The 15,673-nt window shown below is 47.7% G+C and overlaps 1 protein-coding gene across 1 annotated transcript in view; it reads right to left on the reverse strand.

The window, feature by feature from the left end:
* The window catches only part of LOC126188423 (uncharacterized), a 1,114,167-nt gene that overhangs the window by 355,093 nt on the left and 743,401 nt on the right, over positions 1 to 15,673 (reverse strand). The window contains exon 5 of the mRNA XM_049930379.1: positions 13,060 to 13,266. Coding sequence (XP_049786336.1) covers positions 13,060 to 13,266 — 207 coding nt within the window. The remainder of the gene's footprint in view (positions 1 to 13,059; positions 13,267 to 15,673) is intronic.

Genomic DNA, 15,673 nt, shown 5'->3' on the forward strand with positions numbered 1-15,673 from the left:
AAATGGTGTCGGCTGAAAATGACAGATGAATTGCAGTACGAGTGCTATGGTTGGAGTTGCTGTGGTGTCAACGCCAGACACCACACTTGCTAGGTGGTAGCCTTTAAATCGGCCGCGGTCCGTTAGTATACGTCGGACCAGCGTGTCGCCACTGTCAGTGATTGCAGACCGAGCGCCGCCACACGGCAGGTCTAGAGAGACGTCCTAGCACTCGCCCCAGTTGTACAGCCGACTTTGATAGAGATGGTTCACTGACAAATTACGCTCTCATTTGCCGAGACGATAGTTAGCGTAGCCTTCAGCTACGTCATTTGCTACGACCTAGCAAGGCGCCATTATCATTTGCTATTTATCTTGTGATGCATGTACCGTCAGACCGATGTTCACCAATTATGGATAATGTTAAGTATTCCAGAAGCTACGTACCTTTATTACTAAACTCAACTCCTATAACTGTTCCTGACCTCACGCCTGCCTGCGTGAGCTTAAACGCGTGCCTTTCGGCTACCAATCATAGTGGCTTGGCTGTCTTGCCAAGTCACAACAGTTGCACATTATATTACCCGTACTGTTCAATGTGCATGACTGTACAAGTTCGGCAGTCAACAGTTGTGACGCAGTTAATTAGAAAAGCCTATCCACCGAAGTAAGGTCGTAGCACATCGGTACTTAATTGTCCTGGGGCCAAGAGCCGCATTAAAAGCAAAATCACATCAGTTTCTAACTGTCGTCAGATTTGTGCAACACATATTCAATATTCTGTCCACCATTTTCTACGACTAGTTAGAATCGAGATACAGCATGTTCCACAACAGATTGGAATGTCGCGGGGGTCACGCTCACAAAGCGTTGCGCAGTGTGTGCCTTCAACTCGAGCAATGTTCGTAATTGGAGGAGTGAACACCACATCTTTCAGATAATTTCACAGCCAGAAGTCAGACGAATTAAGGTCATGTGATCTGGACGGCCATGTTGTAGGAAAATGGAGGCTGGTAATCCTAGCATTTCCGAAATGCCGGTGGAGCAGCCGCTTAACTGGTTGTGTAATGTGCGGAGGAGAGACATCTTGAGTTAAAAATGATCCTACCCACACATCCACGCCGTTGAAGAGTCGGAATGACGTTGGTGCGCAAAGACTCTCCTAGCGTTTACCAGAAACGGTACAGGTAACAGGACCCGATATATTCATCTCCTCGAAAAAAATACGGTTCTACGATAAACGATGCCGTCAACATAATACGACAAATTACTAAGTTGGAACGGTGACTGCCGGCCGTTGTGGCCGAGCGGTTCTAGGCGTTCAGTCCGGAACCGCGCTGGTGCTACGGTCGCAGGTTGGAATCCTGCCTCGGGCATGGATGTGTGTGATGTCATTAGGTTAGTTAGGTTTAAGTACTTCTAAGTTCTAGGCGACTGATGACCTCAGCAGTTAAGTCCCATAGTGCTAAGAGCCATTTGAACCATTTTTTTTGCAATTGTTTGTATTGACATGTCCTTGGAAATGGAAATGGTCTTCGCCTTTCCAGAGAATATTCCACGGCCATTCATTATCCACTTCCATGGGAGGAAGAAATTCCAGAGCCAACGTTTGTTTTGCTGGGAGATCAGCAGGAAGCAACTTTTGGACACGGCTGCCTTTGTGTGTGGACAGCAGTACTGGTCGTTTCGTAGGATTTTATGCACCGTGCTCACAGGTACGTCCAACGTTCAGGCAATTCTCCGTGCATTGCATGTCTGCACACGACCGCCCGACCCTCCTGCAGAGCTGTGGCCACATCTTCGACAGACGTCGGACCAACCACTTCCCTCCCTCGGGCACATTGCACTTCAGAAGAACTCGTCTTTTCGTATTTTGTAATCATTTTCTCCAGACTCTTATCAGACCAGTGCCTTTTTTCATACCATTAAGTGTACGGCATTTCTGCAGGGCTAGTGGCGCACAGTCACCGTTCTTGTAAAAGAAGCTTACCACCAGCGCGCGATCCTTTATGGAGGCAGTCACACTGGGCGTCTCGCATGCAAACTGAGGAACAGTCGTGTCCCGCTCGCTGATGTGCCTACTCTAACCGTGACGTTTCTCCCTGTCTCAATAATACGATGTTCAAAGTTGACATTATTCTGAGATGAGATTCTCTTTTTACAGCGTTTTGAAACTGGAACTTTAATCGTGAAACCTTATACATCTCATTTACTTTCTCTATAGAATATCTTTTGTAGAAACCCTCAAAAGAACTGTTATAGATTTTTTATATGGGTCCACAACCGACGTAAATTTGTTAAGGGGAGGTTTCCTATCTTTTGGTTCAAAAAATCGATTTTTTTAAAAATTGTATTTTTGGATCCATAAAAGTGTTTAGAATCCATCCCTGAAACGGTTTTCCGAATACGGAACGGAAATGGCACCGGCCTGAAATCGGTCTTTTTCACGCACCAGTTTTTTTCTTTCTGAGGACGAGCTATCGCACCGGTGCTTGGAAGGAAACACACAAAATTCAAATGAAAGTTTGAACGCGTGTGTTTGGAAGTAAGACCCCTAAGCATTTGCATTCTGGTGCGAAGACTGTGGAGATTCCGTCTTTCCTGGCAGTGAGCAACTCAAACGAAGGGTATTCAGCAATTTTGAGGACCATGACAACGATGGACGTCACCCTGGGTCTCTATTCGACGCAGTTCGACAAGCATTCGGACGACCACCGGATTCAAGCGGCCCAAAACCGCTTACCACCGGCCGTACGAGCGGCTCTAGAGCAGCGAAGGATGGCCCATCTCGAGCGGAGCGCCCTCTATGAGGAAGGACTAGTTTATGGACCCGGAATGGCAGTAAGTTACATAATATTGCATTTATATGTAGTCAAAACTTTAAACGCGTTTTTCTCGAAATGACTTTTTTACCGCGCGGTATGGTAACTTCAAATCTTCTGAACCGACTGGCATGATTCTTTCTTTCCGACGAAGCTGGCTAAAGTTTCTAGGAGATGTACCACTTTTATTCCGATCCATCAACTATAAATATTTTTACTTGGCCGATGAAGTCGAAAAGTCGATGAAAAAACTCATATTTTTTCAAATGGGCGCCATTTTGTTTCCTATGGTCCAAATAACTTAAGCGAGGTTCAACTCCTAAGGAATCTTATATACTTCGCTAACGTCAACTCAATTTTGATTTCAGACGAGCCGGCTGACCTGTGACATACCTCGCGTGGAGGTCTACATCGAATTTTTTTTTCGTTCCGACGGCACTTCCGCGTTTGCTCTTCGACATCGATCGAAAAAATTGCAGTTTCTAGAGGAAAAACTGAGAATAAAATTCTCAAATAACATGCTTTTTTGGGCCAAAAGTAGTAAACCTCCCATTAATAGAAATCATGTTCCTACACAGCTTTTCCTTTTATGTCGAACTAAACACTTTATTTCATTATTAAGCAAATATTAAATGCATCGCCTTCAGCATTAGCAAGGTAAATCGCATTAAAATTGTTATGCTTACACCATGTTGTTGTTCACAATGAGAGATTTGCTCAACCATAGTTGGTATCGGTATAGGCTAACTACTACACGCATAAAGACCGTACGTAATATGAAAAAAAATGCTACTCTTATACTGCTTTTGTCACCGTGCCAGCATACATAATACATTAAAATACATTAGCATAGTCTCAAGCACATGTAGAACATCTAGTGAGGTGTGCGTGTCTGAGCAAACTCAGTGAGTCGTGGGTGGCGGCTGAGAGGGTATGAGTCATGACGATTCTTCAACACTTCCCACGTCCACTGGTGTAAGCACAAGGAACCGCAGCCGCAGGTATAGGAGCTACATGCTACTATGCAGCTGTTTCTAAAAAGACTTGCTGAAGAATACACTTTTCAGCCAGTACGAAGGAAGTGTAAATATCCGGTACAGCCTGAAATAAATTAGAACATAGGGGACAAAATACGTTAAGTGTCGAGTGTGACTGATTAGGTGCCGTCCAGAGAATTACATACGGGGGCTGTTCGTAAAGTAAGGTACGATCGGTCGCGAAATGGGAACCACTGTGAAAATCGAAAATGTTTTATTTGCAGCAGTTACTTACGCTTTCCAGCTACTTCACTACATAGATGCCTCTCCTACTCAGACATATGTCGTAACGTTGTACCAGCTCTCCATTACCCTTGTCGTAGAAGGCAGCCGCCTGTGTTTTCCGCCAGTTCTCTGCGCTGGTCTACAGCTCGTTGTCTGAGCAAAAATGCCAGCGGTTCATGAGAGCAGAGCTGAAACTCAGAGGAAGACAATTACGGGCTGTATGGTGGACGAACAAAGACTTCCCAATGAAAACGCTGCGTGAGCGTCTTCGTTCCCCATTTACTGTGTCCTGCCGAGAATTATCGTGAAGAAGGAAATGCATGACAAGTGCAAACTATATTCCGGGCAACCGCAGCTACTGAAAGGCATGATGTTGGGAAGAAATCTTCCTACAAAATTCAAATGGCTCTGAGCACTATGGGACATAATATCTGAGGTCATCAGTTCCCTAGACTTAGAACTACCGAAACCTAACTAACCTAAGGACGTCACACACATCCATGCCCGATGCAGGATTCGAACCTGCGGCCGTAGCAGCAGCGCGGTTCCGGACTAAAGCGCCTGGAAAATCCTCTTACAGCTGGTAAAATTGTTGTTTATTAAAACACAACCGGTTTTGCGGCTTAAAGTCGAATCATCAAGCGCAACAACACTAAAAGGTCATAGGCACACCAATTTTGACTAGGAGTGATGGGTACTCCCAAGATCTTTTAACGTTGTTCCACCAGATGATGCACCTTTAAGCCGCGAAACCAGCTGTGTTTTAATAAACAACGATGTTACCAGCTGTAAGCGGAGTTTTTCCTAACATCATGCATAACAAGTTCACCATGTGGACTGCATGGAATCAGGCGCAATCTCACGACAGGGACCCATACTTAGCGGGGACTCTACTTGCTAGCCATCTTTCTACATCTACACCTAATCTACATCTACATCCATACTCCGCAAGCCACCTGACGGTGTTTGGCTCACTGTGTGCTCAGAACTGAAAAGAGCGATGTGATGTGATCCACGGGCATATTTAAGACACTATCCACCACATCTGTGCTGAGCTTCATCGTATTTTCGCTGTGGTTTCCATTTGGAAATCGCGTTCGGGAGGACGACGGTTCAAACCCGCGTCCGGCCATCCTGATTGAGGTTTTCGTGATTTCTCTAAATCGCTACATGCAGATGCCGGGATTGTTTCTTTGATAGGGCACGGCCGTCTTCCTTCCCCATCCTTCGCTAAGCCGATGGGACCGATGACCTCGTTGTTTGGTCCCCTACCTCAAATCAAACCACCAACCATCCATTTCTCCATTTCGCACCAGATCGGACCTTACTTTCCGAAAGCCGTCGTATTTTGACGACTTGCGTTATATACACATGATTGATTCCTAATGCACGTGGAAATCTCGCCTGCACAGAGTACAGTTAAATTGCGAAAGAAAATTCCTCATAGATTTTGTTGTCACACAAACGCTTTAGACCAGTGGTCGTCAAACTATTTTTATCAAGAGCCATTACTGACACTGTCGGGCACCACCTCGGGCCTTATGTGTATCGAGCTTATTATTAACTAGTAGCCTCCGCAAATTAGTACATTATGAGGACCCAATAGACTAGCTACAGTACGGTTTGCGATAAGATGGTCAGCGGCCTTTAAGTATCGAGCGTTAAAACATTGGTTGGTTTAAAAGAGGGGAGGGGGAGGACCAAACTGTTAGGCCATAGGTCCCTCGTTCCGATTAAAATAATTCCACAAGGGTGGGAGTAAAATAATCGAGACATACAATACACAGCTGGAAGAAAGGAGAAAACCACAAGAATGACAGAAGGGCAACAAACACTAAAATGAACAAAATCGGACAAGAAAACCACAGAGAGACGCAATAAACATGTATAAGAGATCAAAACAAGAGAGCAGACTACCATGGCTGGCTGACCATGAGAATAAAAAGAAGCCAGCCACTCTGCAACACATTAAAACCTCCACCCTAAAAGTACTAGGGTGGAGGTACAGAGGGACAAAGGACATGCACTAAAACTTAGTTCAAATGATAAAACCAACCCTCACGAATAAAACGTAGAACTAAAGCTGCTGTTGAGGCATTGTCGCCCTACACCGCAGGTAGGGCGCTGGGAAAGTTAAAAGTCCGCCGCAGAGCGGCTAAATGTGGGCAGTCCAGCAAGAGGTGGACGACCGTCATTTGTGAGCCACAGCGACACAGAGGTGGGTCCTCGAGACGAAGGAGGTAACAATGCGTTAGCCACGCGTGGCCAATGCGGAGCCGGCAGACGACAACTGATTCCCTGCGAGAGAACCACATGGAAGAATCCTGTACATTCGTACTCTCCTGAATGATATGCAGTTTGTTGTGCGTACTGTTTTGCCATTCGTCGACCGGTGTGACCATGCGGTTCTAGGAGCTTCAGTCTGGAACCGCGTGACCGCTACGGTCGCAGGTTCGAATCCTGCCTCGGGCATGGATGTGTGTGATGTCCTTAGGTCAGTTAGGTTTAAGTAGTTCTAAGTTCTAGGGGACTGATGACCACAGATGTTAAGTCCCATAGTGCTCAGAGCCATTTTTTTTTGTTTTGCCATTCCATTTCCCAAAGCCGAAAAACACTGCGGCGTAAGACAGACCGCAGGTCAGTTTCGGAGATGCCAATCTCCAGTAGCGGTTTCCGCGTAGCCTGTTTGGCCAGGCTGTGGGCAAGTTCGTTGTCTGGGATTCCGACGTGTCCTGGAGTCCACACAAACACCACTGAACGACAGGACAGTTCAAGGGCATAGATGGACTCCTGAATGAAAGGATGGCGAGAGTAGCACTGGTCGATCGCTTGTAGGCTGCTAGAGCATGAGCAGATGTGCTCAAGAGCAAGCGATATGGACGTCAGCTCTGCAGTGAAAACACTGCAGCCAAATGGAAAGGAATGCTGTTCAATATGTCTTCTATGGACATACGCAAAGCCTACGTGACCATCAGCCATCGATCCATCGGTGTAAACCACTTCATGGCCCTGGTACATGTCGAGAATCGAGAGGAGGTGATAGTGGAGAGCCGCAGGGTTAATTGAGTCCTTAGGGCCATGCGAAAGGTCCAGAAGAATCTCAGGCCTAGGTGTACACCATGGAGGTGTTACGTTAATGGACCTCGAGGAGAGGTGTTAAGGGGAAGGACTCCAGTTTAGACAGAAGCGACCGGACGCGAACCGCAATCGTAAGCCCTGACCTGGGCCGCCGATGCGGGAGATGAACCGCCGAGGTTGGGAAAAGGAGATGGTAATTCAGATGCGCAGGAGAACTACAAACGTGTGCAACGTGACTGGCGAACAGTTTTGCACGCCTCTCCTTCAATGGAGGGACTTCGGCCTCCACCAGGACACTGGTCACTGTACTCATAAAAGATCCTGTCGCTAGTCGAAGCCACAATGGTGCAGCGTGCTGAGCAAACGCAACGCTGATAGCGTCGCCGAACAGTAAACCAGACTCCCATAGTCAAGGCGGGATCGAACAAGGGCTCTTTAGAGCTACAGAAACGTAGAGTGATCTGCACCTGAGTTGGCGTTGCTCAGGCAGCGGAGTGCATTGAGGTGCTGCCAGTACTCGCTTAAGCTGACGAAGGTTAGGTAGGCAAGTCAATCGGGCGCCGAAAACCAGCCCTAAGAATCGATATGTCTCCACTGCAGTGTGCGGATCGTCATTAAGGTAAAGTTCTGTTTCTGGATGAACGGTGTGACGCCGACAGAAATGCATGACACACGACTTCGCGGCAGAAAACTGGAAGCCGTGTGCTGGAGCCCATGACTGCGCCTTGTGAATGGCTCCCTGTAGGCGCCGTTCAGCAACAGCAGTACTGGAGGAGCAGTACGAAATGCAGAAGTCATCTGCATACTGAGAAGGTGAGACCGACGGCCCTACAGCTGCTTCTGACCGTTAATGGCCACTAACAAGACAGACACTCAATACGAGAGTGGCGATAGGGTATGACGTCGCGAAGTCGTGTCATATGCTTTATGTAAGTCAAAAAAGGTGGCAGCCAATTGTTGGCGTCTGGAAAATGCTGTTCAGATGGCAGACTCGAGGGACATAAGATTATCAGTGTTAGAGCGACCCTGGTGGAAGCCATCCTGACATGGAGCCAGTAGGCCACATGACTCCAGGACCCAAACCAACCGCCTACACATCATACGTTCCAGCAGCTCAAAAAAAAAAAAAAAAAAAAAAAAGAGAGAGAGAGAGAAGAAGATGAGGCTGATGGGCTGGTAGCTAACCGCATCAAGAGAGTTTTCACCGGGTCTGACCACCGGAATGATGGTGCTCTCCCGCCATTGTGATGGAAAGACGCCATCACACCAGATCCAGTTGAAGAGGATGGGGAGTTGTCGCTTGTGGTCAGATGAGATGCGTTTAATCATCTGACTGTGGATCCGATCTGGCCCAGGAGGTGTGTCGGGGCAATGTGCAAGGGTGCTGAGGAGTTCCCACTCTGTAAATGGAGCGTTATAGGCTTCACTGTGGCGTGTACTGTACGAGAGGACTTTCCGTTTGAGGGTGCGAAAGGCTGTGGGGGGCGGGGGGTTGTTCTCCAATGCATAGGTTCGAGCCTAGTGCTCGGAATTCGCGTTTGCGCCGGTAGATAACACGGCATTGATATTAATGCCAGGGACACCTGTTTGGGTCTGGTACCGAAAAGACGTCTAATCTTCGTCAAGACTTGGGAAGATGACCAATGGCACCCAATGGTCGACATGTTCATCTCCCAGCACTCCTGTTTCCATCGTTTTATAAGCTGGCGAAAGCTTTAAAATTGATTGAGAGGTATGATACGTGTTTGAACAAACTTAGCAACTATGTCGGAAAATAGAGTGAAATATAAAAATAAATATACTTTTCTGAAATAACCTTTCCTAGTGTACTTATGTTCAAACGGATCTTACTTAAAAAAACACGCCTCGTATCATACCGTAGATTTATACTGTTAAGTCTCAACGTGCATGAAAGTGTGTCTCGAGTGATTGTGATGGACAGTCATTGAAGAGGATTGTAACAGAAAGTAAGAGGTACTGCAGAACTGAATGTCGCACTCGAGAACCCCGTCAGCTCCAAAACAACATAAAGAGAACTCGACAAACAGGGAATTGCATGAAGAGCTGGAATTTCGGAACCCTACATCATTGATGCAAATGCTCGTAACAGGAAAACGTGGTCCGGAAGACATAAAACCTGGAGTATGCAGCAATGAAAGAATGTCTCCAGAATGAGATTTTCACTCTGCAGCGGAGTGTGCATTGACATGAAACTTCCTGGCAGATTAAAACTGTATGCCGGACCGAGACTCGAACTCGGGACCTTTGCCTTTCGCGGGAAAGTGCTCTACCAACTGAGCTACCCAAGCACGTCTCACGCCCCGTCCTCACAGCTTTACTTCTGCCAGTCGAATGAACCATGTTTCATACTGTTTTCAACTTTTGGCAGAGTCCACGTCCCAAGAGTGAAAAATGGCGGGTGCTCGGTGATGATATCGTGGTATTCCATGAGGACCATGCATTCTCTGCATTGTCGCATTACTGAGAAACGTTATTTGACCATTTTGGCTAAAGAGGTCCATCCCATGATACGTCCGCCCCGACAGCGGAGTGGTCAGCGTGACAGATTGCCGTCCTGCGGGCCCGGGTTCGATTCTCGGCTGGGTCAGAGATTTTCTCCGCTCAGGGAGTGGGTGTTGTGCTGTCTTCATCATCATTTCATCCCCATCCGCCGCGCAGGTTGCCCAATGTGGCGTCGTATGTAATAAGACCTGCACCAAGGCGGCCGGACCTGCCCCGCAACGGGCCTCGCGGCCGATGACGTCAAACGCTCATTTCCATTTCCCATGATACAATGTCTGTTCCCCACTGGTGATGGTCTGTCCCAAAACGTTCGCACGCCCCTTAAAACTGGTGGTTTTGTGAGCACGAGGATGAATTGTCGCATTTCCCCTGACCAATGCAGTCACCAGTCTCAATACTATTGAGCGTTTGCAGTCTACTTTGGAGAGAAGGATGCGTAATCACTATCCATCTCGAAACTTCCTGGCAGATTAAAACTGTGTGCCCGACCGAGACTCGAACTCGGGACCTTTGCCTTTCGCGGGCAAGTGCTCTACCATCTGAGCAGCCGAAGCACGACTCACGCCCGGTCCTCACAGCTTTACTTCTGCCAGTATCTCGTCTCCTACCTTCCAAACTTTACAGAAGCTCTCCTGCGAAACTTGCGGAACTAGCACTCCTGAAAGAAAGGATATTGCGGAGACATGGCTTAGCCAAGCCTGGGGGATGTTTCCAGAAACATTCTCATTCTGGAAACATCCCCCAGGCTGTGACTAAGCCATGGTTTCCGCAATATCCTTTCTTCCAGGAGTGCTAGTTCTGCAAGTTTCGAAGGAGAGCTTCTGCAAAGTTTGGAAGGTAGGAGACGAGGTACTGGCAGAAGTAAAGCTGTGAGGACCGGGCGTGAATCGTGCTTCGGTAGCTCAGATGGTAGAGCACTTGCCCGCGAAAGGCAAAGGTCCCGAGTTCGAGTCTCGGTCGGGCACACAGTTTTAATCTGCCAGGAAGTTTCATATCAGCGCACACTCCGCTGCAGAGTGAAAATCTCATTCTGGAACTATCCATCTCCATCATCGTTACGTGAACTTGCCAAGAATGATATACGAGGGTGAGAAAAGTGATGAGAGTGACAACACTGGGAGCGATCTGGCAACGCTGTGTCGTTCTGCTCGTGTACACTGGTGTGTTCACCACTTCCAGATGCTCAGTCCGAGCTTCAGCTCCGTACACCCATCACGTGGATATTCAGACCGCCATCAGTGAAGTTGTATTTTTATTGTGGGTTACGAAATTAAGAGAAGCGTCACGCCATCAAGTTTTGTGTTAAACCTGGGGAATCCGAAAGTGTGACAATCCGCCAGAATGACCTTTGAAAAGTCGAAATAGGCCTATGGGGAACATTCATTATCAAGAGTACACGTCTTTCGCTGGCATAAATCATTTTTGAAAGGCTGGGTCACGTTGAAGTTGAACCTCGCTCAGGGAGACCTTCAAAAACCGACGAAAACGTCGAACTTGTCGGTGTTCTTGTCCTCCAGAACAAACTATCAAGCAGATGAAACTTCATGACAGATTAAAACTGTGTGCCGGACCGAGACTCGAACTCGGGACCTTTGCCTTTCGCGGGCAAGTGCTCTACCATCTGAGCTACCCAAGCACGACTCACGCCCCGTCGTCACAGTGTCTCGTCTCCTACCTTCCAAACTTTACACAAGCTCTGCTGCGTTTGGAAGGTAGGAGACGAGGTACTGGCAGAAGTAAGGCTTTGATGACGGGGCGTGAGTGGTGCTTGGGCAGCTTAGATGGTAAAGCACTTGCCCACGAAGGGCAAAGGTCCCGAGTTGGAGTCTCGGTCCGGCACACAGTTTTAATCTGTCAGGTAGTTTCATATCAGTGCACACTCCGCTGCAGAGTGAAAATCTCATTCTGTCAAGCAGATAAAGATATCCTTGAAAGGCTAAGGAAACGGGTGAATCGAGTGAGACCGGACATTGCAGAAAACTGGATGCTGCACCACGACAACGCCCCACGTTACACGGCCACTTCCACCACGGAATATTTGACTTCAGCAGGCGTTCCTCTTGTTCCACAGCCCCTTCCTCGCTACCCACTTGATCCAGGTCCTTGCGCTTTCTTCTTTTCTGAAACTGAAGGGTGTCTTAAAAAGACGTCATTTTTGGACTCCGGACAACATTCAACAAAATGTGACCGATGTGGTGTCACCGCCAGACACCACACTTGCGAGATGGTAGCCTTTAAATCGGCCGCGGCCCGTTAGTATACGTCGGACCCGCGTGTCGCCACTATCAGTGATTGCAGACCGAGCGCCACCACACGGCAGGTCTAGTCTAGAGAGACTCCCTAGCACTCGCCCCAGTTGTACAGCCACTTTGCTAGCGATGGTTCACTGTCTACATACGCTCTCATTTGCAGAGACGACAGTTTAGCATAGCCTTCAGCTACGTCATTTGCTACGACCTAGCAAGGCGCCATATTCAGTTACTACGAATGTATTCTGAACAGATATATTGTGAATCATGTACCGTCAAGAGCGACGTTCATCATTAATGGATTAAAGTTAAGTATCAAACTAATTACATCCGCTTTCTGAATTCTAATACCTTGTCCTGTTCCAGACCTCACATCAGTATAGTTCTTCCCTCTTCCCGCCAGCCTGCGTGAGCTTAAGTGCGTGCATTTAGGCCTCTGCTCGTAACACGGTGTTGTCTCTTCTGCCAACACAACAACCGACATGTTAAAGGCCCTGGTAATAACGACTCTGCCGGAGGACAGCTGCCGAACGGAATTACTTTGAAGGGGACGTTGTTGTTTGAAAAATATAAAAGTTTCGTTAGATAAAAACCACTCTCATTAGATTTCTCACTCACCTCGTAAGATTACTTTGTAAACTATACACGATCAGTATTTATCGATTGTCAGACGATAGGAAGCTGTTTCGAATGCTAATGATTTTCCTACATCCTATTACCACATTAGGCATTGTAATATGTAGTGGTTTTACTGTCTCCATATTTTTCTCCAACACCTGTGGGTTGTTTAATTTTTTATACACATCGGAAGTCAACTTGTGCATCGATCGGTTTACGATAACTGGTTTACACTTGATCGGTTTAAGCATGTTTACCTAGATGTCCCTCGACACGTTTACACCTAGCTATTGCGTTCCGTTAAAGCTTATTCTGATGCGGCGTGGAGAAGCATTTTTCCCCTGAGACCTGGAGGTGTCCTTACGCATATTCCACACTTCGCATCAGAGCGCGCAAGGGCACGAAGTGACCAAAAGTAGTGGCGAGGCCCCACACGGCGCACTCGAATGGCTACGCAGCGCAGCTTCCTCCTGCCGCCGGCTGCTGGTCTTTTGCTTTTTGGCGCAGCTGGGAAGCGGTGTCAGGCACCTTGTCGAAGATGACGTCGACCTTGGAGGCGACGTCCCTGAGCAGCTCCTCGAGCACGGCGGGCGTCTGGCAGCGGATGACGTAGCGGCCGCGCTCCTCGGCGCCGGCGCCCGCCTCCAGCACCTCGTCGCGGCCGCCCCCGCCGCGCCGCCGCCCCCCGCCGCCCCCGCCGCCGCCCGTCAGCACGCCGTTCTGCAGCCGGTCCACCTGCGGGCAAAGCACCGTCCTTATACACGGTGGCCACGAAAAGTAGTACACTTTCATTTGGTTACTTAGGGATTTCCCGTTTTTTACACCACTATAATCTACAGTTAACTGTTCTACACACTTTGCTATTACTCAAAATCCCAAGGGAAGTTTATTTTTTATCTATTTACTTATTTTTTCTCTTGTAACGAGCTGAAGTGCACTCATGTTCAGAAAAAAACAGAACACCTTGAACTACTAGAGAGTACGTTCATATTCACAGGACATATACGAGGTTCACTCCAAAAGAAATTCACATTATTATTTTTTTTAAATCCATCGTTTATTCTACATGTCTGAAAGTTTTACAGTGTGTAGATACATCCTTTAGGAACAATATTTTCATTTCTCCACATAATTTCCATCCCTCTCGACTGCCTTACGCCATCTTGGAACCAGCGCCTATATACCCGCACGGTAAAATTTTGGACCAACCTGTTGGAGCCACTGTTTGGCAGCGTGCACAAGAGATCATCTTCAACCCTTGTTCCACGAAGAGAATCTTCCAGTTTCCCAAAGAGATGATAGTCACATGGAACCCGGTCAGGACTGTAAGGCGGGTGTTTCAGTGTTGTCCATCCGAGTTTTTTGATCGTTTCTACGTCGTGCAAGAGCAAAACATCATGATTTTGCCGATGTGGTCGAACACGACTCAGTCGAGCTTGAAGTTTCTTCAGTGTCATCACATATGCATCATAATTTATGGTGGTTCCACTTGGCATGATGTCTACAAGCAAGAGTCCTTCGGAATCGACAAACACCGTAGCCATAACTTTTCCAGCAGAAGCTGTGGTTTTCAATTTTTTTTTCTTGCGTCAATTTGCATGATGCCACTCCATTGGTTGCCTCTTCGTCTCTGGTGAAAAATGATGGAGCCATGTTTCATCACCTGTCACAATTCTTCCACGAAATTCATCCCCACCATTCTCGTACTGTTCCAAATATTCGCTGCATATAGTTTTTCTTGTTTCTTTGTGAGCCACTGTCAACAACCTGGGAACCCACCTGGCACAAACCTTTTTTAACGCCAACACTTTCAGTATTCTGCAAACAATTCCTTCCTCTATCGCAACGTAGCGTGACTATTCGTTCACTGTGATGCGTCTGTCAGCAGTCACCAATTCGTTAACTCTCTGCACATTGTCTGGGGTGTGTGCACTACGAGGCCTGCCGCTGCGAGGACAATCCTCAATATTGTCGTGCCCGCTTTCACCACGTAACTGGCTTGCCCACCGACTAACTGTACTGCGATCGACAGCAGCATCTCCATACACTTTTTTCAACCCCTTGTGGATGTTTCCCACTGTCTCGTTTTCACAGCACAGGAATTCTATGACAGCACGTTGCTTCTGACGAACGTCAAGTGTAGCAGCCATCTTGAATACATGCTGTGACGGCGCCACGGGAACAGGTTGAACTAAGTTTGGAAACAAGCGGGAAGCATGTATCTACACACATGCCGAATGAAAACTGTATTCTTACAAAAATAGTGCGCATTTCTTTTGGAGTGACCCTCGTACAATAGTACATTCTCCAGAAATGATTAGCATCTATGCCATGTCGGTCCGCGGATTCAATGTCAACACTGATATCGCTGCGCAACACCACCTACCAGTCTCTCGTTGTCGCTACAAAACGAAGGTAATGGGTCAGCGTGACTTGAAGAGATGTGGAGGATGCCGCGCGAGCCGTACCGTCAATCAGTGAGTTTGGAAGCATATTATTTGTGGTGTCACCGCCCGACACCACACTTGCTAGGTGGTAGCCTTTAAATCGGCCGCGGTCCGGTAGTATACGTCGGACCCGCGTGTCGCCACTGTCGGTGATTGCAGACCGAGCGCCGCCACACGGCAGGTCTAGAGACACTTACTAGCACTCGCCCCAGTTGTACAGCCGACTATGCTAGAGAGAGTTCACTGACAAATTACGCTCTCATTTGCCGAGACGATAGTTAGCATAGCCTTCAGCTACGTCATTTGCTACGACCTAGCAAGGCGCCAGTATCATTTGCTATTTATCTTGTGATGCCTGTACCGTCAGACCGATGTACACCAATTATGGATTAAAGTTAAGTATTCCAGCAGCAACGTACCTTATTGGCTATATTAATTACATTGTCCTGTTCCAGACCTCACGCAAGCCTGCGTGAGCTTAAACGCGTGCCTTTTGGCTACCGGTCATAGTGGCTTGGCTGTCTTGCCAAGTCACAACATTATTAGCGTGAGAGAATGTGATGCATCCATCCGGGAAACTGCTGATCGTGTGGGACGAAGTGTTTCGGCAGTGCCATGGGTGTGTGCAGAATGGTTCACGGAACGCCGTAGAGCACGACAAAGTGGGTGGGTCATGTCGCACCACCCACACTACC

The sequence above is a fragment of the Schistocerca cancellata genome, chromosome 1 (assembly GCF_023864275.1).
Source record: "Schistocerca cancellata isolate TAMUIC-IGC-003103 chromosome 1, iqSchCanc2.1, whole genome shotgun sequence".
In the NCBI taxonomy this organism is placed as follows: domain Eukaryota; kingdom Metazoa; phylum Arthropoda; class Insecta; order Orthoptera; family Acrididae; genus Schistocerca; species Schistocerca cancellata.